The sequence below is a fragment of the Zootermopsis nevadensis genome, unplaced genomic scaffold (assembly GCF_977971745.1).
Source record: "Zootermopsis nevadensis isolate Lab colony 2312 unplaced genomic scaffold, Znev_1.0 Znev_ptg000003l, whole genome shotgun sequence".
NCBI lineage: Eukaryota > Metazoa > Arthropoda > Insecta > Blattodea > Termopsidae > Zootermopsis > Zootermopsis nevadensis.
The window spans coordinates 13,382,421-13,409,831 of record NW_028259135.1 but is presented as its reverse complement, the minus strand read 5'-3'; the positions used below and the strand labels follow the sequence as shown (position 1 = coordinate 13,409,831).

General features: G+C 35.1%; 1 protein-coding gene across 1 annotated transcript; it reads left to right on the top strand.

The window, feature by feature from the left end:
- The first annotated feature begins 201 nt into the window (after nt 1-201).
- Nucleotides 202-27,308, top strand: Usp7 (Ubiquitin-specific protease 7). Its single transcript, XM_022059430.2, has 23 exons — nt 202-626; nt 891-1,007; nt 1,088-1,266; nt 4,123-4,219; nt 6,309-6,427; nt 7,695-7,838; nt 9,704-9,889; nt 10,383-10,463; nt 10,552-10,642; nt 11,121-11,313; nt 11,637-11,790; nt 12,655-12,849; nt 17,388-17,609; nt 17,997-18,291; nt 18,753-18,972; nt 19,631-19,798; nt 20,789-20,942; nt 21,145-21,281; nt 21,380-21,472; nt 23,487-23,610; nt 23,927-23,998; nt 24,242-24,341; nt 24,708-27,308. Exons 1-23 carry the CDS (start codon nt 563-565, stop codon nt 24,809-24,811), a joined length of 3,309 nt encoding a protein of 1,102 aa, XP_021915122.1. The 5' UTR covers nt 202-562; the 3' UTR covers nt 24,812-27,308.
- Nucleotides 27,309-27,411: the final 103 nt, after the last annotated feature.

The following is a 27,411-nucleotide window of genomic DNA, read 5'->3' as shown; positions in this document are numbered from 1 at the left end:
GTTTTGCTACAGATGTGAATAGATGACAGCACAATATATATATATATTCGTACCGACAGAAGCAACATTCGTTGCCAACTTTTAATAATGAGGTAATGTGAACATAGCATTCACGGTTCCGTTGATAACTTCCTTCCTTCTCTTGCCCCACAGATGACATAGCAGTTCCTTCCGTGCCTGCATTTAATATCCCTGCATGTTCCATATTCTATGTAGGTGATTCGTGCTTTGAACGCAGAGCGAGTCTAACTGTTTCAGTACTGGTGCTTCCACCATTTTGTTTATTTTCGAGTTAAATAGGTGGATTGTGAATCAGTGTGTATTTCGAGTTTTTGTATATTTGAAGATCTGAGAATATATAAATTACCTGTAATATATATGGTTCGGTTGTTTCCCCTGGAAACAGGGGGTGAAGAAATCCGCAGACATTGGGCGCATCGCGAGTAAACACGTTAAAGTGACCGTGTCCGGTAAAAACTCCTACAATACAGGGAAAGATCGTGCGGTCACTCTCAGTCTCAAAAAATCAAAAATCCAAAGCCAGATCGCTTCTATTGAAAACATGAATCACGTGAATGACAAAGAAAATGAAAATAATGACGTGGAAGAAATGGACACTCAAGAAGGTAAGAGCGGCGTTAACATTGTTTTATTCGGCGTCCGTCTGTGTGATTTCGCATGGCGGTGTCCATAGTTTGATATTTTAAAGTTTTAATTGTTTTTACTAGTGTTTAAACAGAATTGTATTTAAATGTTGAACCGAATGTTTAGTTTGCTTCAATTACAATTTTTGTTAAACATTTTCTGACCGAAAGTGCGTCAAAGATTCTGTTATTACATATGTTGTAGTCATTTTTGTACTTTGCTAAAATGTGTAGTTTTCCTTATAGTCGAGACTGTGGAGACGCCAAATGATGCTGGCGGAGGGGACGGTGGTGGAGAAAATCAGCAATTGAATGGTGAAGCTCAGGATCACTGTGTATCACAGGATGCAGAAATGGAAGAAGGTAATAGTGGTATAATGTTAGAGAATGTGTAGGTATAGTTCATTTCAAGCTCATCTGAGTTCTCAATTTCCTTTTTATAGACGAAGCTCGCTCCGAAGCAACATTTCATTATACTGTACACAACTTCAGCAAATTGAAGGAATCACAGTTGTCTCCTCCATGTTATGTGCGTAACTTACCATGGAAGATCATGGTGATGCCTCGAACCAGCCAGACACAGGACAGACAGACACAAAGAAGTTTGGGTTTCTTCTTGCAGGTAGGTTAATTGAATGTGTATAAACATTCCACATTACCCAAATTTTGTTACAGCCAAATGGAGTTGTACTAGTCCAAACAAATAATGGAGGACTATATCAAATAGGATAGAAGTACATTCCTTCATCTTAGAAGATGCAGACATATTGGATGAAAGTAACATCTTTATTTCTAATATTGTCAGGATTTAGTTACGTACAATTTCCCTTGTGGCATCAGACATATTCTGTAGTTTCTTGCATTTAAGTATTTATTTTAAAATTTGTAATACCTCTATATACATACACAACTCACTTAAACCATTTTGAGTAATGGCATTTACAATGCTGTTTGGTCAAATGTGTGTTCATATGCATACTGTGATGAATGTAGGAGCTGATCTTCTACAAATGTAACTGTGGTGTAAGAAAGAATCTGCTGGAGAAAAGTGATTTTATTGGATTTTTCATGATCATTACCATTCCCAGTGTCATGAGTTATTTTTAAAAAGCTATTTATAGACACCTCTGTCCTGCACACTGGTTATTAGTATGATCCCATTTCAGTATTATGGTATTACTATGAAAGCAATTCGGAATTGCATTTGTTTGTTGTTGGTAGGTCTAGCAGTAATGGTATGTTCCAGCAGTTCTGTCAAGACTTGGTTATTAAAGCTTTGTCTTTTAATATGCTCTGCCATGAGAAGGTTAGGATAATACTTGGGTAGATACTTTAAGAAGTGTATTTATGTTGTTTATACCCTTATTGTGAACATTAGCAGTTTTAACCACAAAAGAATTCCATGTGAAGTTTTTAGAAATATTTAGTCTCTCATAATATGAAACCATATGCAGTAGTTCATTAATTTTCAACAGAATTGGAGTATGTGTTGTGTATATAATAAATGTTTTGTATTTTTGAGTCCTGTTGTGCAGTTTTTCATGACCATGCTGTATTGCCAATGATTCCCTAATATTACTTCAAAGTACTCTATCTGAAAGATGTTTATGCGGTATATTGGAAAGTAATCTGTCATCATACTGAATTTAAGTGCATCTTTCAGCTATAATGGTTCATTGTTTTACCTTCTAACCAGAAATATTTTTGTGGTTTCAGTGCTGTTATATTTTATTTGTGCAGTATTTTTTGGACACTTCTCTGTTCTACTCTCTCCTTTCATCCTATAATTGCTCCTGTCGAGATCAAGAATGAGTAGGAGCTATACCTCCTCTCCCCCCAAGCGTGGGACAGCTTTACTTTTTGTTACTGTTATGTAGGTTCTCTTGTTTGGTCTCGTCTTTTTCTTGGTCATCGTACTTAACAGTTAAGTGTTCTTAATTTTTTTTAAAAGGACCTCTATCATATGGTAATGCAATTTCATTTTATAGTAGGCTAGTTTAGATTCTTTCAGTTTGATTTATTTGTATTTAGATTGTCTGTTAACATTACTGAGTGTACAAAGTATCAATTGAGTTTTGTGTGTTAAATTTCAAATATATGCGTTGATATCTTTGAGCATGCTGACAAATAATCATTTATTACCATTTCCTAATGTTCTGTTGTTTAATAAAAGAGCACACTAATTTTATGTATTCTGAGCAGTGTTTGTTATATACACCTCTGGTGTATTCTTCAGCCTCTTCCATTGTTACGAAAGTGGGAAATTGACAGAGTTTTGGAGTGTGTTGGAATGAACATCACATCTACCATATTGGGAATTGGAGATGAAGAGGAGTAAACACAGCTCCATTTTAACAACATTTTTTTAGGGGACTACCCAGAAAAGCTGTTTCTGGAAATGGATTCAAGTTTTCTTGCAAAAAAATGTTTAATTAGGTTTCATGTTACATCAAAGGAAAACACGTTTAGGACATGAAGCTGCAGCTCTTGAATATATGTATCTAGTAGTTACATTGATTGAAGTTGGTAATTTGTGAGAGGCTAGCACAGCATGGTACCTTTTCCTGAAAACTGAATATGATTTTCTTAAGTGCCTGTTGTAACTCATTCAAAATCTTTCAAACCTGTTCCAACATACATGATAAATATTTAATTGTTACTATATTGTTAGCAGAACGCTTTGAAACTGTTACCAATTTTACATAAAACAGACATATCTCAAAAATGGAATTAACGAAACTTGAATGTTGGACATTGGACTTTGTTGAAATGGTTTACCTTCCCACCAAAATTGACTGGCTGATTTATGAATTAAAAAAATAGCATTCAACAGAAATCTGGTACACTTTGTATTTTATTTATTATTTGTCATGTCATCTTTGTTTATTAACTGAATGGGTAATACATGCTAGTGGCAAATTTACAACTAACTGGAAGAACTCTCTTCTTTCTCTTGTTATTTTACCATGATTATTGTTATTTGTTCAAAAACTGAAATCAGTGTAGTTTTTATTGAAGTTGTGTGCATTTTTATGGCAAAATTGAGTCTGTCAGAATATAAGATGGAAATAATGTTTGTCAAAATAATTTTGAGTTAGAAGACACTATTTGTCCCCTGAATCATCTATGGACATCAGTAGTAGAGGGTGGTTTTTATGAAACGTCGTATGAGCATTATACTATTTGGAAGAATCTCCATCTTATTAATTTTTTACTTTGTCATGAACAGTTGTAGTGGTGCTGCCATTTTAACTTGTGAAAGTTGCAGAAGCAGGAATGCCAGTCAGTGTTGAATAGTGGAGTTTATATGGTGAAAAGTCTTTGAAAAGTGCAGTATGCATCTTTGAAATTAGTAATTATGTTCTCATCAGGCTCTCAGAAGTATGGAAATTTGAAACTACCTAAATCAAAAAAAATTTGTGTTTTACCCTAATTTGTAGTTCTGCCAACCATAGTAAATTGCATTCTCTTGTTTTAGTGTAATGGTGAATCAGAATCTTCGTCATGGAGTTGTTATGCTGTCGCTGAATTACGGCTTCTTAGCCAGAAGGATGATGTGGAAGCATTTAGTCGTAGTGAGTACATAAAGTTTTGGATCAAAGTCCTTCAGTTTGTTGCAGAACTAGATCATATTTTATTTCTGAAAAATTTGTATGAAAGAGAGTAGCTATTATCCCACCACCAAGTGGTCATAATTCTGTTAATATTCACTGTCTTCTACAGTGCTACAATTTCTTGCAGTCTACATGGTATTATTTGTTTCATGCAAATGCTTTTTGTATCTCCATAATTGGCTTTTGTTATGTTTCTTCTGCAGGGATGATCTAAAACATGAAGCGTAAATTCAGCCATCCACATGTAGTCAACTCTCCATTCAGTGTGCACTAGGCCTAAGAAACTTCCTGTCCCAAATTTTGACTTCATTGTGTATTCAGTTTTCATCATTCTATTTGTTTTCAGTGTATTTGTTTTAATATACAATGTGTAACTTAAGATCACTTTTATAATTGTATTTATCCAAGTAGTACTCACCTTTTTATAACATGTTTGCAACTGGGTGTGTATCTAATTTTATGGGTTCTCTTTTGATAGTACATAGTGCACTATGCTTGGGAATATACATGACACAGCGATAGACCTGATAACATTACTCACACAAGCTTTACCCATTGTTATTTTGAAGAAAGAAGCTTAATCTTCAAAAGTTTCATGGAAAGTGCTACGTGTAAGAATCTACGAGAGTAAGACTTAACAACATTGTTTGTACAGCCTGTACTTGCTGTTAAGCCAAGACTTCCACTTTTCTTGCTTCAGGAAGGAGGTATATTGTCAGTTGTTATCAGTTACTGCAAGACAGTCCTTGCTGAATATAGCAGTTGCAATCACACTGTTCCTTCATTTATGACAGGTTTTCAGAGCTGTTAGTACCACCCATAATTACAGGTATTGGAATTACTGAAATAAAGTGACTGCAATCTTTCATGTTCTCTGAGAAAAGAAAGATGATAAGAGGGACAGAACAAGTAGGGTCATGCTTCTATGAAATAAACCAAAATTGAACTATGCACCTAGAACCAGATACCAGCTGATCTTGTCCTTAAAGAGTTTAAAAAGCGTGGAATTCTGAAGAGTTTAGGTGTCTACAAGGACGCTTAAGTTTTGGACTTTTACGATAATGGTGATGTTAGTTCGAATCCAGATAGTTCTGATGGCAGCATTGAAGCAAAACAGGAACTTTGTATTTTTAGACATGTGTGAGTCTTGAATTTCCATGATGTAATTGAGAAAAAAAATATCTCGTCTCGGTTTTTCACCCTCATACATAAGGAATTTTGTGGTGATTGCTACTTTTTTCTTCTTCTTTCTTTTGTGGGGGTTTGATCAACTCTTTTCAGGCATTTGCCTACCCTGAGAAGTTTGTTGCTGTCCTGCAAATATCACTATGGTGTCCAATTTCCCTCCACCTATTTTGAAGTTTGTCATTATTATAATTATTCCTGTTATCTATGAATAGTCAAGAAACATCATGTCATTGAAGAAGATTCATATTGGTGTGGGCATTTACATGTTAAAAGGATCCAAGTGGAACAAGATACCAGATTACTTATTTAAGTAAATCCATCACTTATTCTGTGCAAAAACATTTATAGGCCTTGTATTTGACAAATCACTGTAACTTCCTGAATGATTCTGTGTATTTTTTTTATTTTTGAGGGTTATATGTTGTAAAAATGTTCATACTTTGCATAGTAATTTATGCACATTATTTGTTGAGCATTCCAGTTTCTGGTTAACCTTATAATTTTTATGTTTCCTGCAATTTACAGAATTTTTCATTGATACCCAGAAAAGCGTAAATAAGGGTTTCCATTGTATTGTCAAATACTGGTGCACACAAGCATAAGAGGCTGGATTTAGTTTTCAGCCACATACTAAAACCTTGACTTTTGAAGTTTTCTGGTCACAAATAATTCCAGTAGTGTAAAGTAAAGTAATGAGTGTGCCCGAGTATAAACATGTGAAATTTAGTAGTGTTTGTGAGAAGCTTTTCATTTAAGAAATTGTCCTGTATGAACAATTTTATTTCCTTGGTGGTGCTTACAATTGGTTTCTAAATGTTAGTTTTCCTTTTTAAAGTTATGATGTTTTCTTTTTTCCTGACAGAAATTCAACATCTCTTCTATAGCAAAGAAAATGATTGGGGTTTCAGCCACTTCATGTCATGGCAAGATGTACTCGATCCTGAAAAAGGGTTTATCAAGGATGATTCCATCATCTTGGAGGTTTGATCATCAGATTATATTGTAAATTATTATTAATCTTTATATGGCTATTTTTTCATTTAAATTTGTTTGTTTTTAGCCTGCTGGTATGGGAATAGGCAGTCTCAATCTTTTCTTCACGAATAATCATTACTATGCATGAAAGTTGCTCCGCCTCTTCCATGATAATAACAAACAGCTACAAATAAAAATGTATTTGAGTAATGAACATTGTCATGTTTTTTGTAGATTATTGATTAAAGGAAACGTGATAGTTTAGTATTGTGGCATCGGTTTCTGGGCTGAAGGTAAGTCAAATCTAGTGCATATAGCCCCATCCTACACCACTAAAAATACGAAACTGTTATTTGTGTCAACATTAAGCTGGGTCTGCCATTAGGCCTAATTATCATTCTGTCATGGGACTCAGCAGAATTTTATCCTTTGAATACTTCATTTTAGAAGTGGAGTCCATGTTTGTCATGGTTATATCGTCCAGAAAGTTTAAGAGACTGTCTTGGATCAGAAATAAGGATCCCTTCTTCTCAAGCAGTACTTTAATGTAGCAGCTATGTTATGAAATATGGAATCCAATGTGTCATTTTAACACTAGTTAAATATTAATTATGATAACAAAGTAATGTAGTAATTGGTTTTTGGAGTTCATAATGTGGTTAATTGTACATGTTCAGAATACCTGAAAGTGTGCATCTAGGTGCTAATCCTGCCTGTCTCTACATATTTTACAACAGTGTATGTTGTGCTTTATTCTAGCCCCATGCACTGACGTGCTGTACATCTTCCTGAATTATTTTCACTGATTTCCATGAAGTGGGGATTTCTCCCTTCTGGAGGACCATATACTGATTGATTCACCCCTCTTCCTTTTCATTCTGCCTACAGTGGTTATTCTGTTTAAATGTTAATCAGTCTGTACTGATAACTGTTTCAGAGGGGGGGGGGGGAAATTCTTCTTTGTTTTCTTTTGGACATAGTGTGTGAGTTGAAAATGCTGACTGCAAGGAACCAAGTATGTTTAATCCTTCTTGTTCTTGTAAACCAATAGGATTTTATATAGCTTTTGTATCTGTCTTGTTTAATGTGTTTTATTATCCTAATATATTCCTTACCATGTTATAATTTGTGTATAGAATAACACAACATTTACTTTTAAATAAGAATATTAGTTTTATTTACAGTGATTGAACTTGTTTGAAAGTATGGAGGAATCTGTCGTCATAAGTAAGTATGATTTGATTTTTTTGAATATGGAATCATCATCTTTCAGGTTCATGTAGTTGCAGATGCTCCTCATGGTGTGAGTTGGGACTCAAAGAAACACACAGGTTATGTTGGCCTGAAGAATCAAGGTGCAACCTGTTACATGAACTCTCTCTTACAGACTTTATACTTCACCAATCAACTACGAAAGGTGAACTCATATTTCCAATTCATAGGCTAATTTTGTACATTACACATCAGTTTTAAAATATGTATATTTATAGAATATGTTTGAAACTAATATACAGTGAAACCTCTATCCATCGTTCCCGGAACTATCGTTTTCCCGGATGCATCGTCCGTTTTGTTCGGTCCCGAATACATCCCATATAAAATAATGTTACATTTTCCCGCTTCTATCGTTCCTCGAACTATCGTTTTATCGCATCGATCGTTCAAAAATCTTAGTCCCGGCCCACAATTTTCCCGCAATGATCGTTTCTGAGAAATTAAAATGCTGGGTTTTGAGATAAATTAATACCGAAAGACGCACAATGTTTTTGGAATACGCAGTAGCGGTAACCTGTTATGTCGCCCAACCAGCACATTCTTTTGGAATGAGGGTCAGCGATGCAGGGGTGATATTGGAGTGAATGGCGGTGCTCATTGTCAGAAATTTTACGATTTTAATTAGGGTGCACTCATATTTCGTTCCAGCGATGCCAGATGGCATGTGCAGTGTGAATTTCTTCACAAATGCTTTTATTACAAGTACAAAGGAAAGGCTGGCGGCACTTTTCATTCTTCTGGTTCATCTCGTTTCCAGCGGTTCAGGGTCTTCTACAGCTACGTTTCGTTGAGTTCGGCAGTAATAGTATTTCCATTCTTCCTGTTATTGTCCGCAAAGGGGGTTGGAGTGGTGAGGAAGAGGGAGACGACGAATGCGAGCCCGAAGCTTTGCCGAGTTTTGCCGAAGCACACGCTGCATTGGCGAAAGTGAAGTCGTTCTTTTATGCGCTTAATATTAGTGAACGTGACGAAGAAAACATTTTGAACGTGGAAAGTGCTCTGTTTGGTCTAAAACGTAAAGTTTCGACAAACCAGTTGTCCACTAAAGACTTTTTTGGTAAAAAGAAGTAACTTTGAAAGAGAAACATTGTTTTTTTTAAATTTTTAATGCTTTCCCGCATCTATCGTTTTCCCGCATTCATCGTTTTTATTTCCCACCCCCGCCGAAAACGATGCATCGAGGTTTCACTGTACATTGAAAAATGTGTTGACAGTTTGGAAAACATAAACTTATATTTTCTGTCTTTATTACAAGGTATTTTTTATGAATGTATTGTATTATTATGTACACATTTTATATCCCACATGCATGTTCCAACTACATCATAACTTCAAGATTAAATTACTTTAAAAATATCAATGAAACATTCAAAGCATAAGTTCCTTAGTAGTTCTTATGGTGGTAAGTACAAAGATGGCTGTCTTGTGGGTTGTAGCGCCGTGTAGTCTGGTAGAAGTTTACCAGTGTTTCTAAAGTGTTGGTAAACGTCTGTCTGACTACACGGCGCTACAACCAACAAGACAGCCATCTTTGTACTTACCACCATAAGAACTACTAAGGAACTTATGCTTTGAATGTTTCATTGATATTTTTAAAGTAATTTAATCTTGAAGTTATGATGTAGTTGGAACATGCATGTGGGATATAAAATGTGTACATAATTTTGGCTTGAAAAATGTTTAGTCAAGTGTCCCAGGAAGACCAAGGAAAGTGTGGGAAAATAGCACGTTCATTGTCCAAGAGAAGTTTGTTTCAATGCAGACATGCAACTAAAGCATGTTGCTAGAACTAGTGTGAACTGGCATATATTAGGTATGGTTGTTGTAGAGAAGCACAGGTGGTAATTTTTACATATGTGATGTAGCATTATAGATCTATATGTGTAATGTGTTGCACTGTTGAAAATTTGTTTAGAATATATGTATATACAGGTAAAATTTGTAAAAGTGTTGAATTTAATGCAAAGGTATGAACTGTAATTCATTTAAATACTCGCTATTTTGTAGGCTGTGTACAAGATGCCGACAGAAAGTGATGACTCGAGCAAGAGTGTGGCTCTTGCATTACAGCGAGTCTTTCATGAACTACAGTTCTGTGACAAACCAGTAGGTACAAAGAAGTTGACAAAGTCATTTGGATGGGAGACTCTAGATTCCTTCATGCAGCATGATGTCCAGGAGTTCCTGCGAGTGGTGAGTTCAGCAGATATTAGGATCAGTGATGATGTCTGCAAGTGATTTAGGAAAAACATGTGACTACAGGAAATCAGATCTTGAATGTTTTGTAAAATAGGCTATACATTTTGTTCATTTTTTTTCTGATCCCTGTTTAAAAGATTTTTAGGGCGGGTGGTTTCTATCACAAGATAGGTTTGCTAGCTGTTAAAAAGCTTGTGAATTGATAATCAGTTTGTTCCTTGGCAAAGCATTGCTTGTGATGGCAGTAACTAAGTACCATTACAGCAAGAAATATAGAATTTAGTATGGTCATAAATTGTGAAGTTCTTACATATTTATATGAAACTTTTTCATGTTAAAAATTATAGACGTCACAGTGGAATGATGTTCAAAAGTTACATCTAACTTTTATGTGGAAGGAATGTGTAGTGGTGGACAGTAAGTCATAGTTTATGTTTGCCTTTTATGTATAATTCTTTAATATGCCTCTGATGATACTTTCTTCCAGTTGCTGGACAAATTGGAGAGCAAGATGAAGGGGACATGTGTAGAAGGAACAGTTCCCAAACTGTTTGAAGGGAAGATGGTTGTAAGTACTTTTTCACTTTCTTTCATATAAAGTGACAAGTTACTCATTGAATATTGTGATTTTAGCATGTGCTTATTCTGTGTTCCAGTCTTTCATAAAATGCAAAAATATTGATTACACGTCAACAAGAGTGGAAACTTTTTATGACATCCAGCTGAATATTAAAGGAAAGAAAAATAGTGAGTATTAATCTTGATATTTTTTACTGTGATAAATTATGTATAAAAACATTATTTTGAGTGTAATGAAATTGTCTGTCTCAGTATATAATCTAAAATAGATAAGCATCTATTATGTGGTTTAGTCCATTAGTGTACTTTGTTCTTAGGAAGTTTTGTTTAACTATGCTGTATTTGTATTTTCTGAATAACTAAGTAAATGACCATTTCGCTTCTTTCCCCAATAAGTAATTTTCTGGGTTCCATTGTAATTACTGAAGTCTGGTAAGTGATGTAGTCAAATGTTAAGAGACATTTATTAATTTTAAGATTTCTGTCTCCTGGGATGTTGAACTGATAGTAGCATTTCACTGAGCAACATTTCAGAGGAGCACTCATCACCCTGATGATGGAGGTAGTACAGCATCCCAGAAGAGTGCAGTCTTCATTCTTATTACTATGAGAACCTGATATCTCACCAATTAATTTCTGTGTTCAGTTGAAGAGTCTTTCCATGACTATATTGCAACTGAAGTATTGGATGGAGACAACAAGTATGATGCAGGCGAACATGGACTCCAAGATGCGGAGAAGGGCGTCATCTTTGCTTCATTCCCTCCTGTGTTACACTTACACCTCATGAGGTTCCAGTATGATCCAATAACTGATTGCTCTGTTAAGTTCAATGACAGGTCAGTACGTCGCTTCTTTAAACCGATGAATTGTTTGAGAATATTCATATATATTCTTCATCCAAGTATTACACAAACCTAATGAATAATGAGTCATACAAGTGTGAACTTTTAAGATGGTTTTCAGTTGGATAACAAACTTGCCACATTTCTGGTGAGTGAAGTCATCATCAGATATTTTATCCACTCTACTCTTGGACTCCTTGCCTCTCCTTTTCTGTAGTATCCTTCCCGAGAAGTTATCCCCTCTTGTTTTAATTGTATTTAATGTTTTGTTACAGTCTCTTTCTTTTCTTTTTCAAATTTTGTCATACTTATTCCAGGTTTGAGTTCGATGAAAAGATTAGCCTAGAGTCATATCTGCAGACACCTGAACCAACGCGAGCAGATTATATATTGCATGCAGTGTTGGTGCATAGTGGTGATAACCATGGAGGGCATTACGTGGTCTTCATTAACCCTAAGGGTGATGGCAAGGTATGCTGCCTTTGTCTGTATAAGTATAATGAAACTTTTTCTTGCTGCAGCATGGGAAACCAGTCGGGTTAAGAATTTATTTCATTTGGCAGTGATTGTAGGTTATCTGAAAGTGTATATGATTGCTCTGTGTGAACACGGTTTAAATTCATACTAACTGCATGGAGGAGAGATGTTGAGAAGCTCTTTCACACAGTTTATTGATCTGTGCATATCACATTCAGATTATTTGATGTTGTCAGGGTAGACACAAAGACCTATTCCAATCCTATAGGAATCGTTTTTTGGGTCATCTTGGGTGCGTGATGGATCTGTCGGAGGTTCCATCCAGTCTTTCGAGCCTGGCAACGCTCACTCCAAAGGAACAGGAGTTTTATCTAAGTGCATATGTTTTATTAGATTGTGGGAAGCTGTACATTTGTCACATGTACTTGGTTGACATGGTGTTCATGGCATTTAGATGCCTATTAATATATATTCATGTTACATTGTCATACCAATAATCTTATAAACATTATTTTTTTTCATTTTATACCATTTCTATCTCATTGTTGAAGTCAGTGAAAGTGAAGGAACATTAATTGTTAAATTATTTAGGTTGTAGAATTGTGTGTGTGTAGAGGAAGTGTAAGCATTTTGGAGGAAGTTGCTGCTTACATTCATAATAGAATTTCTGGAAAATCAAGTTTCTTCCAAAATGACACTACTGCAACCTGAAAAACTTTATTTGTTATTGCTGTAAAAACTTAAGAACTGTAAAATAGAAATTGGTCTTAAGTTTTTGGGAACTCCTTGGACTTCTGTGTTCTGAAGAGTTTCAGAGGTGTAGAATGTGGAATCTGATAAATATCTTGTGAATTTCAGTGGTGCAAATTTGATGATGATGTGGTATCACGATGCACAAAACAGGAGGCAATTGATCACAACTATGGTGGCCATGATGATGACATGAATATGACAGTGAAACATTGTACCAACGCATACATGTTGGTATACATTCGTGATTCAGAGTTGAAGAATGTGCTGCAAGAAGTGACTGAGGAGGACATTCCACAGGAGGTGAGACTTGAGAGCAATAAGAAGCAGCAGCAGTGACTTTCTGTTTCATTGGACTCTGAAACAGTGTGCCCAGGTTACATAGAACCTGATTAGCATAGTTCTCACTAATGCTTTGTTTCTTCTAAAAGTTTCACACTTGTGTTGCTTCCAAAATTTAGTTGTACAGCATTTTGAATATACCTTTTATATAATATTGGGTTTATTTCTGTTCTCCAGTTTGTAGTAAGATTGTATTCTAATTGCCATTGTCTGTTTACATTAAAATGCTTTTCAGGCAATTTTTATTGCTGTTCCGTTTATTTATTTGTTTGTGTTTTATTCGTTGTTGCTGTCAGTAGTTCAGATTATGAAGTATCAAATGATACGATGGTTAATGAACATTAATTGAAAGGGTTATGGAAGAATGCCATCATGGCCTAATTTAAGGTATTATTCCAGTATTTGCCTGGGGAGACTGATGAAAATCACAAATAAGCATACAGTCAGAGCTGGTCTGCGGACCAACATTTGAACCAGGGACCTCCAAAATATGAAGCAGGAGGATCCTGTTTTTATCTTTATCTAATCACATAAGACATTATGTCATTAAGTTGAGATCTTTTGAGAATACTAAAATATATTTCCACTAAAGTAGGTCCATAATAATTCTGTCATACAAAACTCAAATGTTATGTCTACCTAGAAACTATGAAGATGTAAATAATAGTTGGCAATTTAATTTAAAACAGCACAAGTTTGATTATTTTACAGATTACAGACTTTTTGACGTAAATACGTCTATAAGGAAGGGTCATTCGGCGAAAAAGTGTAACTGCCTTGTTATGTTACCTAGGAAACGTCATCTGTTTACTCGGCATCGTTGTGTTACATTACTGCCGTCAACAATCCGATTTCGTTATTGCGGAAGGAGCTGAGCTGTGGATCGCTTGTAGAAGTGCATCGTGAAGTAGATAATTTTGTGCTGGCAAAAACTTTTTAGAATATCACAAGTACTTATCTTATATAATAATTATTACAGTACATTTCATTACATTACTTTACATTACATTCATCTACCACAGACCCACGAGAAAGGGAAATGAAAAAGTGACAGGAAAATGTGTAAGATCCGATAACAATGGTTACCTAGGGAACGTCGTGTTTACTCGGCATTATTGTTACCTGTTTACTCAGCATTGTTGTTACCTAGGAAACGTTACAATACATTACTTTACATTACATTCATCTACCACAGACCCATCTTAAGCGTAACTAATTCAAGTTAAATAAGCAATGTCTTAATCAAACTTAATGCAATTGTAAAGCATGTATAAAGGAAATATTTAGAATAAAGCCAATATATAAACTTCCTTTCCGTATAGACATATTTACGTCAAATTCTCCGGAACCGTGGTTCCACTGTCACTTTTTATTCATGTTTAAAACCAAATTTCAAGGAGTGGATTTCAGAATATGTTTAGTATTTAATATCAGTTCTTCTGGATAATGGCATTATAAAATTAACATTTTGTTGCCATGTGTGTGTGGTTGATCTAGTGTAATCTTAAGATGGCTGTCTTCTGTCTCACTGCCATGAAAACCTCAAATCCTACATAGTATAATTTTGTTATAGAGGCCATTTTTCTGATTGTGTATCATTCAGTGATTTGACCATTTTATTTACTGGACCCAGAACATCAGATAATCTAATTTGTAGAACACATGATCATAACAGTTCTACACCATTCAGGACTATACAGCTCCAGTTCTGTTGAAGTATTAGAGTAATATAATTTTTAATACGTTCCTGAATTTATAATTAAAGGCAGTGTGTAATTCCAAAACCTGTCACTAAGTTTTCATATACTGTATCCATATACCATGTACACCTTTCCTCAGAAATGTGTACATAAAAATGACAAGATGCATGTCTTATTTGAGGATTTGGTTTGAGTGGTTGAAGGTGCTACACATTTTAATATACATGTTGGAACTGTAGGTTTGGCACCATTGTTTATATTAGTTGTATTGGCTGCTAGGCAGATTTAGAAGCTTGTTCTTCAAAAGTTCCCTTGCTCTTGCTTCATGGAGTTCAGTTCTTGTTGTATATAGTATTTTCAGCTGCTCTATTTTTCCATTTGCAACAGGTTTTCATTGCTGTTAGGGTTTGCCATAATTATCTGTGTTAATTTATCTGGCATCTGTTCTCCATAGAATTGATTTTGGTTGACCTCATTATGACTTGATTTGTGCAGCAAATGAGCAGTGCTGTATTCTCTGGTCAAAAAACTCTGCACAGAAGTGTTCATTCTGTAGTTTTACTTTCCCACTGTGCACATTGTGTGTACAATGGAGAAGTATCATTTTGAACAGGGCCTGTACAGACCTAATTATACTGTCCTCCAGTCCCCCTTGTGTAATATGCCAAAATAATGGTGACACAGGTATATATACAGCTGTTGGAAATGAATGAAAGCACCTGTGATTGTTTATTGCCTGTGAGAAACTGAAAATTTTAAGAGAAACGGAATGATGTTGAAGTCAGAAAAGTTTGGAATGAAAGTTGAGTCTGAGACTGGTGAAACAGAAATCTTTTTCTACAAAGTACCTGTCACAGGCATACTCTTTGTAAGCGAAAAGCAAACTATCCAGGGGTAAAGCACAAGGTTATTTAAATGAGCTGTGCAGTTTGGTTATGTGGTGTCAGGTGGAAATTGCAGAATTGCACTGCTCATGTCACTTCTGCCTTATTTATATATCGTCTCAGTTCTGTAATGTACAGTGCATGGTCTCTGTCAGGACTGACTGCCATTACAAATGTTATATAGCTGTAGCTGAACATGTTGTAAAGACTGGGGTTTTTTTCCTACTATAATGTGAATGCAAGGAAGAATACAAAGTTCTGTCTGAAATGAATACATTACAGAATATTGAACCATTGAAATTAAATCTGAGGACTTGAGGTTCACAGTCTGTGATCCTTGACCTGTGTTAAAGTAATTTCATACACTGTTTGCAAAATAGGGAGCAGCTTGGCCTTGATAAAAAATAAGAATTATAATCTGTAGAATTTCCTTACAAGCACTTGAAATTTTTTTGCCTTAAGTCTTTCTTTACAGACGCATGTTACACTTTAAACTGAAATAAGTGGACCACCTGACATAGTAGTCAGATGGTTATCGCTACTGCTTCATATTCAGAAGGTCCTAGGTTCAAATTCCAGTGTGGAGACTGTAAATAAGCCAGTCACTTTCTTGCATATCTTTCCAATTCATTAATTGTAATTTTGTGCTGTATAGTCTGAGCTACTGACATAAAATGGTGTAAGTAGGGTGCTTTGACTTGGAAAGAATTCCGTGTTCTTCAACCAAATGGATTGGGACTTCATGACAACTCTGTATTTTACATGCATCCTTTTGAACTGAAATATATATTTCATGGAATTTTATATTGTTTCAGTGTAGACCATTTGTAGTCAGTGGCAAAGCAGTTATGAACCTTTATTGGTGCACCCTCATTCGGATTATACAGGATCTGTCCATAGTATCTTTACCGTAATAGACTTAGGTGGAATCTACCAAACTTCTCAAATTATTTTGAGTTATAAGCCACATAAGAAATGGGTGTTCTGCTGCCATATTTCAATGTAAAACTGAAATAAAACATTGTGTAATAATGGAACATGTTACAAATTTTACCGTAACATAATGCAAAATGGCTTTTCTTTGCATGATGTGGACTAAATGAATACACATAGGGCTAATTGTGGCCATCTCTCCATCTATCTGCCTGCCTGCAACAACCTTTGAAAATATGTTAATAAAATTTAATGCAGACCTATGCTTTTGAAGGCTACTCCAAAGTCTTTGTTTTTAATTTCCTGCTCTCAGTAATGCCATGTGTTACATGCATACTTGTGAGGTGGGAGCAACAGTAGCGCTACTCAGCCCTTCAAAGTCCAGGAATAATTATATGTACTATCTGTTTTGTCATTAACTCTGTATGTTTTGTTTATGGGTATCATATGCTTCTGAGAGTTAATAATGATTGGTTAAGATGTATTGTCACAGTATTTTTGTATTTTATTTTGTAGATTATAAAGCAACTAGGTGAGTGCACAAAATTTTAATTTGTGTTAATTTTAATGAAAGCTGCTGTTGGAGTTAAGCATCTGTAATTTGTTATGGAAATAGGTCATCTACATGCCTACAAATTATGTATGCTTTATAATTTTTGAGTCAACAGTTTGAAACACAATGATGCGAATCTTTGAAATTATGTCTTAAAATCTATACTTAGGTAATAATTGGCCATTCACATGGTTCCCCTTGGCTGATCCAACAATTTTAATGGTTTTGTTTGTGATAATCCAGCAGATTCCAAATTTTTGTTTTAACAGTATATAACCAGGCATTTTTTGTGTTCTGTTGGATACTGGAACTTGTCCTGTTTTGTCATTTTATATGTTACATGTGTGTTTTTAATTCTCGTAATGCAATAATTAGCTATTCTTCATTTCATTTTGAAGTAGGCAGACTGATATTTTCCTTATTCTTCAGCTGGTAGAACGACTACAGGAAGAAAAGCGAATGGAGCAGATTCGGCGTAAAGAGCGCAATGAGGCACATCTTTACATGTCAGTACAGGTATTGCTGGAAGACAGCTTTGATGGCCATCAGGGTAATGACTTATATGACCCTGATCGAGCACTTTATAGAGTTTTCCGAGTTCGCAAACAGACAACACTGCAAGAACTGCTGGAACATCTGGCTGACAGTCTTGTGAGTAATATGTTTTTATGGGTATGTAGTAGCTTTCAGATAGGCATAATTTTTTCCTCGTGGGCATTTCCAGAGTATGTTATTCACTAATTTGTACAGTTGTCCTGCATTTTTATTCTTTAGTATATTTCTAACACTTCTGTTTGTTGCTATTATACTTCTCACATATGAAGTGCCTACATTTTTATTTCATTATTGCTATATTTATCTTTTCCGTGCCCTCTGTGTTGTAGCTGCAGCTTAGCATATAATGCAGTTTTGTATGCATTGTTTTTTGTCAGTATGGAGAAATTATTCTGAGTTACTTACAGCTGTACTAAAGAAATGTATATTGTGGCTCACTTTTAACCAATGATTGATATTAATAATGTGTTATCACTATTACAGAAGTATCCTATTGAACAAATCAGGCCATGGCCATTCAGCTATCGATCGAACCAGACATGTCGCCCAACCCTGATTGATTTGGAGACTGACCTACACAAATCAGTACTGGATGTGGCAGAAAACCAGAATCCCTGGAACGTATTTGTGGAAGTTGTTCCCCCAGATTCAGGGTTACAGGCCCTACCACCGTTTGATAAGGATTCTGATGTTCTGTTATTCTTCAAGTTCTATGACCCAAAGACAAAGCGGATACACTATTGTGGCCACCATTATATGCCTGTTGCAGCCAAAGTCCGTAAGTAGCTGCACACATCACAAGTTTAATGTTATTGTATGATCTCAAATCATTAGTTCTGGAATTCTCATATTATTACTTTACCATCTCTTCAAGCTTAAATGTTTTTCATTATAATTAATGGCAGTTATCCTGCTTGACATTATGACATATGTGACCTATTTACTTGCATTATTTCTTCTGTCAATATACTGAGCTAATTAAAATGTTTTGCATCTCATCACAGAATAGTACTCAGTGCACAAACTTGTACTGTGAAGGTCTAAGGTCATACTGTTTGATGCACAACCACTCTTCTGCCTCACCTGTTAGCAGTTTAATTACAATCAGAACTCATCACTACTCATGTCACCATTAAATGAGAAAGATAATGTGTATAAAAGCATTGCCAGTATCTTCAAAATTGTCCAGCATTTGTAGACTTACTAATCAGAATACTGTGGCACTTGGGACTGTTGCAGAAGAACTGATTCCTCTACTCAATGAGCGGGCAGGCTTTGCTGCAGATACAGACTTGGTTCTTTATGAGGAAATAAAACCTAATATGGTAGAGCGAATTGAAAACTACAATGAGCCCCTGGAGAAAGTCCTTGAAGAACTGATGGATGGTGATATCATCGTGTTCCAGAAGGACGAACGAGATGACATGTATGAGCTACCAACATGTCGAGATTATTTCAAGTGAGTCATTTCCATAAGCATTGAAATGTGGATGTTATGCAAGGGCATTCTAACAGTACAGTGCAACTTTGTGTAATCTTTCTCAGCATCACTTATGAAAATAACTGGCAGCTCAGAAGTCAACACACAAGCTTTAATTGTAACTCCATTTACAGTACTATACCATGTAGCATACAAAATTATGTTTTGTGTATTTTAAATATGTGTATACCAATGACAGCCAGCATTTAGAAGCAAGGGGCCCTTTTCTGGCTATTCAGTACAAATTCTGACTTCTAATTGCACATATGTGTTTCTAGGTGTTGCTGGAACATCAGTTAGACTGGCATTTATTCTGAATTATCGATACTTTCATTTTTCCAGCAGTGGGGCACCGAGTTTGTATAATCTCTTCAATTTTGTGACAGTAACTAAATCAAATCTCTGTTAGGAATGAGAATGTTTAGGCCATATTTATGAGCAAAACACCTGTACTTTTTAAATAATTTTTTGGATATTATGTATCTCTGATGATTATGTAGAGTGTTCCTTGCAGCATCTTATAGGTTGATGAAGATTACATTTTTAAAAATATTTGTCAGGCTTTGGAAGAGAGGAAGTATGAAAGGTTGAACAAGATTAAAAGTTCTGATGTTAATCTAATTGGTGTTTGTTACAGGGATTTGTTCCACAGAGTAGAGGTTACATTCTGTGATAAGATGATTCCTAATGATCCTGGTTTCACAATTGACCTGTCCCAGAGAATGACATATGACCAGATGGCACATGCTGTGGCACAGAGAGTTGGTACCGATCCATACCTTCTGCAGTTCTTCAAATGCCAGAAGTATGTTATTTTAGATGTGATTCTATAAGTGAATTTTATAAATACTAGCACTGTAAAAATCTGATCCATTATCACCTTTAAAATACAAAATCACTTAACTGAATCTGTTTGTATCTTCAGAAAATAATCTGCCCACATATAACTTTCACTTCACTGTTTTTTTTCTTTTTAATGTGATGAATCGCTGTAGTCAAGACATGAGAGGTGACCTTTCTGAAAATATTGCTATATTAAATAAATCTGGACATTGTTGAAAGATTGCACATTTTAAGGTACTTAAAATTGTTGTCGCTTAGTTTTGGAACTTACCAAAAACAGCTGTCTATATAGTAACAGTTACTATACATTGTTATTGTTAATAGTAAGTCACAATAATTTGGAATTTTAAATTCCAAAGAAAGAAATAAAGGTATGTGTGACATAATTCTTTCCCCCTCTTTCTTACCATGGTCACACATAGGTAAAACATAATTTGTTTTGACAGAGATGTGCAGAATATAGGTCACAGCATTAAAACATAAATTTGTAAATGTTTTCAAATGTATTGAATTGTTTTTATTTGTTGTCATCAAGAAAGTAATTTCAGGTGTCATATATATATAAGAAATGCCTTCATAAGTCTTATGTAAGAAAGTCTTTGATGCAAGAAGAAGAATTGAAGGCTCAGCACCCCTATCTTAATAGGCTCATGCTATTAAATATTACTTATGTGTAGTTTGGTTGAAGATTATTAAATATCTTTTATCAAACTTAAGTCTCTGTGCATGCCACTTTATTTGTATATTATTAAGTGTAGACACACAAGAAATTAGTACATAGATATGTCTGGGAAGAAATTCAATTTACTTACACAGCCAAATATTTAATTCTAGAAAGCTGTTATTCGTAATTATTGTTTTGTGAACTTCAAACTGGATGTTTGTTATACTTTGTGTATAAATGAACTTAATTAGACTGTGATGCAGTAACGGTATGTTTTTATTTCAACAGTTATAAGGATAGTCCAGGCCACCCTCTGCGATGTACATTTGAAGGAACACTGAAGGAATTACTAGTATATTCTAAACCAAAAACACCCAAGAAGATTTTTTACCAGCAGCTGAGTATACGAATCAATGAATTGGAAAATAAGAAACAGTTTAAGGTGACAATTTTTTTCTTATCTTATACCATTAAGGGGAAAGAAATTCAGATATCAATTTCAGTAATTTGCTTTGTATTTAGTGGATGTTGTGTCCTTGATGTTATTCCTTTATTACAATATTCTTTCAGTCCTTTTAATTTTAATGTTCATTGTATATTGCACTTTATTCTAACATATTTCTTGTGATAAATATGAATTGCAGTGTGTCTGGGTGGGCCCAAAACTAAAGGAGGAGAAAGAACTGATACTTTATCCTAACAAGAATGGAACAGTTGCTGATCTCTTGGAGGAAGCCAGAAAGCAAGTTGAGCTATCAGAGAATGGTTCAGGGAAACTTAGGTATAGTTCCACATTGAATAGACAGTCCCATCTACATGTGATATGCAGATAATTTCAGATTGGGATACCAGCTGCAATACATAATTTTCTTGTTTTAGGATATGTGAAATTCATAGCAATAAAATAGTATGTGGATTGAAGGAAGATGCACCATTAGAATCATTGAATACTGGAGGCACAAAGGCATTTAGGTGAGTTTGTATATTATTTGATTATGGAAGTATTTCTTTTGAATAATGGATTTGTTTCCAATCTCACAATTTAATTAATATACATATATTTATTTTTCCAGTCTATACACAAAACTTGTTTTAAAATAATTATAACATATAACATAATGCAATTTATATTGTAAATGTTATAAATAATTTTAACAACATTATTTTAAAACAAGTTTTGTGTATAGACTGGAAAAATAAATATATGTACAGTGAAACCTCGATGCATCGTTTTCGGCGGGGGTGGGAAATAAAAACGATGAATGCGGGAAAACGATAGATGCGGGAAAGCATTAAAAATTTAAAAAAAAACAATGTTTCTCTTTCAAAGTTACTTCTTTTTACCAAAAAAGTCTTTAATGGACAACTGGTTTGTCGAAACTTTACGTTTTAGACCAAACAGAGCACTTTCCACGTTCAAAATGTTTTCCTCGTCACGTTCACTAATATTAAGCGCATAAAAGAACTTCACTTTCGCCAATGCAGCGTGTGCTTCGGCAAAACTCGGCAAAGCTTCGGGCTCGCATTCGTCGTCTTCCTCTTTCTCACCGCTCCAACCCCCTTTGCGGACAATAACAGGAAGAATGGAAATACTATTACTGCCGAACTCAACGAAACGTAGCTGTAGAAGACCCTGAACCGCTGGAAACGAGATAAACCAGAAGAATGAAAAGTGCCGCCAGCCTTTCCTTTGTACTTGTAATAAAAGCATTTGTGAAGAAATTCACACTGCACATGCCATCTGGCATCGCTGGAACGAAATATGAGTGCACCCTAATTAAAATCGTAAAATTTCTGACAATGAGCACCGCCATTCACTCCAACTATCACCCCTGCACCGCTGACCCTCATTCCAAAAGAATGTGCTGGTTGGGCGACATAACAGGTTACCACTACTGTGTATTCCAAAAACATTATGCGTCTTTCGGTATTAATTTATCTCAAAACCCAGCATTTTAAATTCTCAGAAACGATCATTGCGGGAAAATTGTGGGCCGGGACTAAGATTTTTGAACGATCGATGCGATAAAACGATAGTTCGAGGAACGATAGAAGCGGGAAAATGTAACATTATTTTATATGGGATGTATTCGGGACCGAACAAAACGGACGATGCATCCGGGAAAACGATAGTTCCGGGAACGATGGATAGAGGTTTCACTGTATTGATATAACACAAACATGACGCAATTAAGATATAAATTAATTATTATATTGATATCCCCCATTCAATGTTCCTCTGAAGAGGCGGTAAAGGTCGTACCATAATTGAAGGAAGTAGGATTTGAGGTTTTCACAACGGCAAGTCTGAGATGGCTGACACCTGGGTTGTAGTGTCATGTAGTCTGGTAGAAGTTTACCAACATTTCTGAGGTCCTTGTTGCCTCCGTCATCAGGGCAATGAGCATCACAAGGAGCAAGGACCTCAGAAATGTTAGTAAACTTCTACCAGACTACATGACACTACAACCCAGAAGACAGCCATCTTCTAATTGAAGAAAGTTCAGGATTCAGTTTAGTTAGAAGCATGGAACTTGTGCCATAAGAGAAAAACATTGTGGAGACCTTTGCCTTTAACCTGTGTTGTACAGTTATAGGAGATTTAAGCCTTATTTAACTTTATAATATGTGTTGTATTATTATTATGACTTTTTCCACATCCTGTTGTCATCTGACTGTCTTATGGATCCATGGAATGTAATAAAATATGTATGTAATTTAACACATTAAGTGTACCACTAACCAAATGCATTCATAGAAAACTTATTTATGTTAATATTATATTTTGATTTTCTTACTTCATATACCACTCAACATTGGCTTGCGTACCGTAGGTTGAGATATGCTGGTCTAGGGCATAGGTCTTCACTGCTTGGATACTGGGTTTGAATCCCACTGAAGATGTGGATGTTTGTCCTCAGCTTTAGTCATATGTATTCTTTTTGCCCCACTGTTTTGTATATATCAGATTTGTTATATTTTGTAGGATAGAGGAGATCCCACGAGACGAGTTGAACTTGGCAGATGATGAGATGCTGATCCCAGTTGCCCACTTCTGCAAGGATATCTACACACCATTTGGGATTCCTTTCTTTCTTAAAGTGAAACATGTGAGTTTTTAATCTGTAAACAAAAAGAGTAGACTATTTGTCAGTGTTATTGAAGTGTTTCTAGCAGATAAATCAATTATCTTGTTTAAATGCATGTGAGAGAGAGAGAACATGTTATTCTTGTAAAATTTTGTAAAAAAAAATTGTACCTTCTGTTATGCATCTAGTGTGCACATTCTGAATGAGGTGTGAACTTTTGATACACAAAGAACATGTTGAAGTGATCTCCAAGTCTGTTGTAATGTTGATTAGTTTAACATTAATTAGTTTATTGTGATATATGTATGTTCTGTTGAATTTGTTTGGTTGGTTGCAGGGGGAGCCTTTCTCCAAGGTGAAAGATAGATTACAGAAGAAATTAGGCATACCAGAAAAAGAATTTGAAAAGGTTTGTACATTGAATTGTAAGTTACAGTGTAAACCTGCATATAGTTTAAATGATCTTTAATATCCATTTTAGAGACTCACAAAACATGTTGTTGCAAATGAATTAAACACGACACAAAGTGAAAGTGTTGTGTATAGACAAATAATATTTTAGATAAATTTCACAACGTTGCAGTCATGTATATCTTATGCTCATTTGGTAAGGTATAGTTATTTTAAGTTACTGTTACTCTCTCTGTTACAGTTTAAATTTGCTCTTGTGCTGGTGGGAAGACCACAGTTTATTAATGAGGAATCTGAATTCTTCATTAACTTGCAAGATTTCAAAAATCATCCAAATCAAGGTATGGTTGATAACATTTGTTGTTGAAATTCTAATGGTTTAAGGAATGATTATGTAATGTTGCAGTATAGGCCTATAATTGGACCAAATTCATATTATGTGCGTTATATTAAAATGTTCTGTTTTATTTGTTACTTTGAATCCTGGACCAGAATTACATAGTTGTACAATATTAAGATAGGGATTAGCTCTATCGATTGGGCCCATCAGAGTAGGTATACCTGAAGACGGAGATAGAGTCCCATCTCTGAAATGTCGTGCAATTTTATTATTTTATTAGATGATGGAAAACTTTTTATTTTGAAAACGCACCATCGTCACAAACTTTTGGATTGAGTTGTACAATATTGCTCCTGCTATGTTGTAGGAAGTTCAACGCCAAAGCCATGGTTGGGCTTAGATCACATCAACAAGACTCCAAAGCGTTCACGATTCAACTACTTGGAGAAAGCTATAAAGATATACAACTGAACCCAGGTTTATGAAAAGTTGTGCCTGGCATCTTAGTAGCTGATGGGAGCCTGCATTTGTTGAAATGAAGACATCATTATTTGAGGTCTGTGGTCAGCTATACCCCTGATGCATAAACTGATACCATGCACAACAAGTATATTTCTTGAAGTTAAAAGATGTAGTAATTTTGAGAATTATCTGGGACAAAGAGGAATTTACTGTGCAGTGACAGGCTGTGCATTTCTTCTGTAATTTCATTTGAAACATTATTTCTGTCTCCATCTCTCTGCAACCCTTGAATCTTGCTGGATCACTGAAATAGGAGATATAGCAAGAAGGGGACAGTGTGTGTACTGGTTGACAGAACTGAGAAACAAACTGGTTGTGTGTCACAGCAGCAGCAACAGCAACTGGTTACTGGAACCCAAGACCCACTTGTTTAAGTGGTTGATATGATGGTACCTCTACATGCTTTTTGCCCTTAGTTGCCCTTACTGTTGTAGCCCCGTAAAGAGATTCAAATTATAATGATGGAATGTGACATTTACAATGAGGGTTGAATGAAGTATTCCTGTGAAAGAACTTTAGCCATAGGGGCTTATGTAGCCCACAAAGATTGTGTTTCTGTGCGTGCAACTTTATAGCAAGGAATGAGTACGTGTGCATGAGTGATAAAATACAGCTAAATGGAAGCAGACCTACTCGACAGGGAAAGAGCATTACATTTGGATCTTTTTTTATTGTATGTTTAATGAAAATAAAAATCACATGTTTATGTAGTAAGTATAATGCTGTTTTCTCCATTTATTTTATTTTCATTTGAAACAAAATTATTGTCTTTGGATTTAATATGGAAAACTTACCCTATCCATCAGTAATACATAAAAAGGAAAAACTTCTTAGTTTAAAAATAATTCACATAATTTTGTACATAACTGATACATATTTCTAATTTGTACATAACTTCTAGTGTATGATTTTAGTGATAAGCAGAGGATCAGTCTCGCAGCAGTGTGCCTCAGTTGTCTTTGTAAGTATGTGTTTGGCATTGGTCAGAGCAGCCATGGAAAAAGAATTGTAACTGGACTGAAGTATGTAAGATGTCTGTAACGTGGCATAGTCTTTAGTATGTTGACTGCACAGATACTCTTGCTCAAAGCATTTGCTGTGAAAAGAAGTTTTCTTAATGCATTATGATAATACCTGTTGTGGAGAGGGTTGCCAGGGGTGTGGGTGTGGACTCACAGGAATTAACCCATTTGCATTCTCCATAATGGTTTACATCATTCTTTATGAAAACATGTTACTGTTAGAATTTCGGATTACATATGTTATCTGTGATTTGTTTCATATATAATCCAGCTATGCCATACTGAAGTCCAGTGTTGTACTTCGCCCTATACCTGACATTGTTTTGAAGCATGAATGTTGTACATATTGAGCTCTGACATAGTTCTATATCAGAGTTATATTTTTGTTACTTTTCCCATCTATTTTATGTCTGATATAACTTGGTGATTATTATAATAAAGGTTGATTTTCTTTCAGTTGAAGAAAACGTACTAAGAGTTTGAATCTGATCTTCCATGTAAACAGTTGATAGCTCCTTACGGACTAAGTTGACAGCAATTGTACAAGGGACCTGGCAACCCTGTTATGATAGCAATCATAATATGTTTCAAACATTCACTTCCGTATTACCTGTATACCTTCACATTTTTGTCTTGTATCACAAATGTGGGATTAACCAATCTCTTTATTTTGTTGCAATTTGAGGAATTAAGAAAGTTGATAGACACTTTGTTGAATATGTAGTAATAATTCTCTGTATCTTAAATAACTCTTGTTAATATCTGGATCGTAAATAATAACACAGCTGTTAAAGGATGTTAGGTGTTTGGTTAGACGTGTTGCTGCTGTGGAGAGAGGAAGTTGCATGTTTTGTATCAAACTACATTCAGTGGCCAACTGGTATCATGAATGATGATTTTGCTTGCATAAATATAAGAGTGTTTAAATTATCAATTTAAAAATTGTATGCCTGGAAGTATGAGCGCATTGTAGTGTGGAGAAGCTAATATAATCTGTGTGATAATTTAATCATGACCTTCATAACTTGTATTTGTTAATTGCCTGACTACATTTGTGGCCATTTTAACTTGGAATTTGCCAGGAAATTAAGACTGTGACGTTCCAAAGCAAAATAAGAAACTAATAATAAGCCATTGTGTATACTTACATTTTGTTTAAAAAAATATAACAGTATAGGAATATTATTTTAGAGAGGGTTAATATAAGTGGAAGATGTGCTGACTGGATAGGGTAAAGAACACCAAAGCTGGATTGAGCCACTGGTGCATAAAAGTACAGTCTGTAAAACCATTTACTGTAAGGATTTTGGTTATTTTACTTTGTATGATATTATGATAATAAATAAAATTGATTCTTGGCAGGCTAATTTAAATATGAATTGTAATAGAAATTAAAATTATTTGATTATAAGCCTTATCACAGATGTTATATGAGTATTGTTTGATCATACCTGCCTCCTTATTCATCTTTATCCTAAACTGTTGGATTTTGATATATTTCTGCATGATTCTAAGAGAAGCTAATTT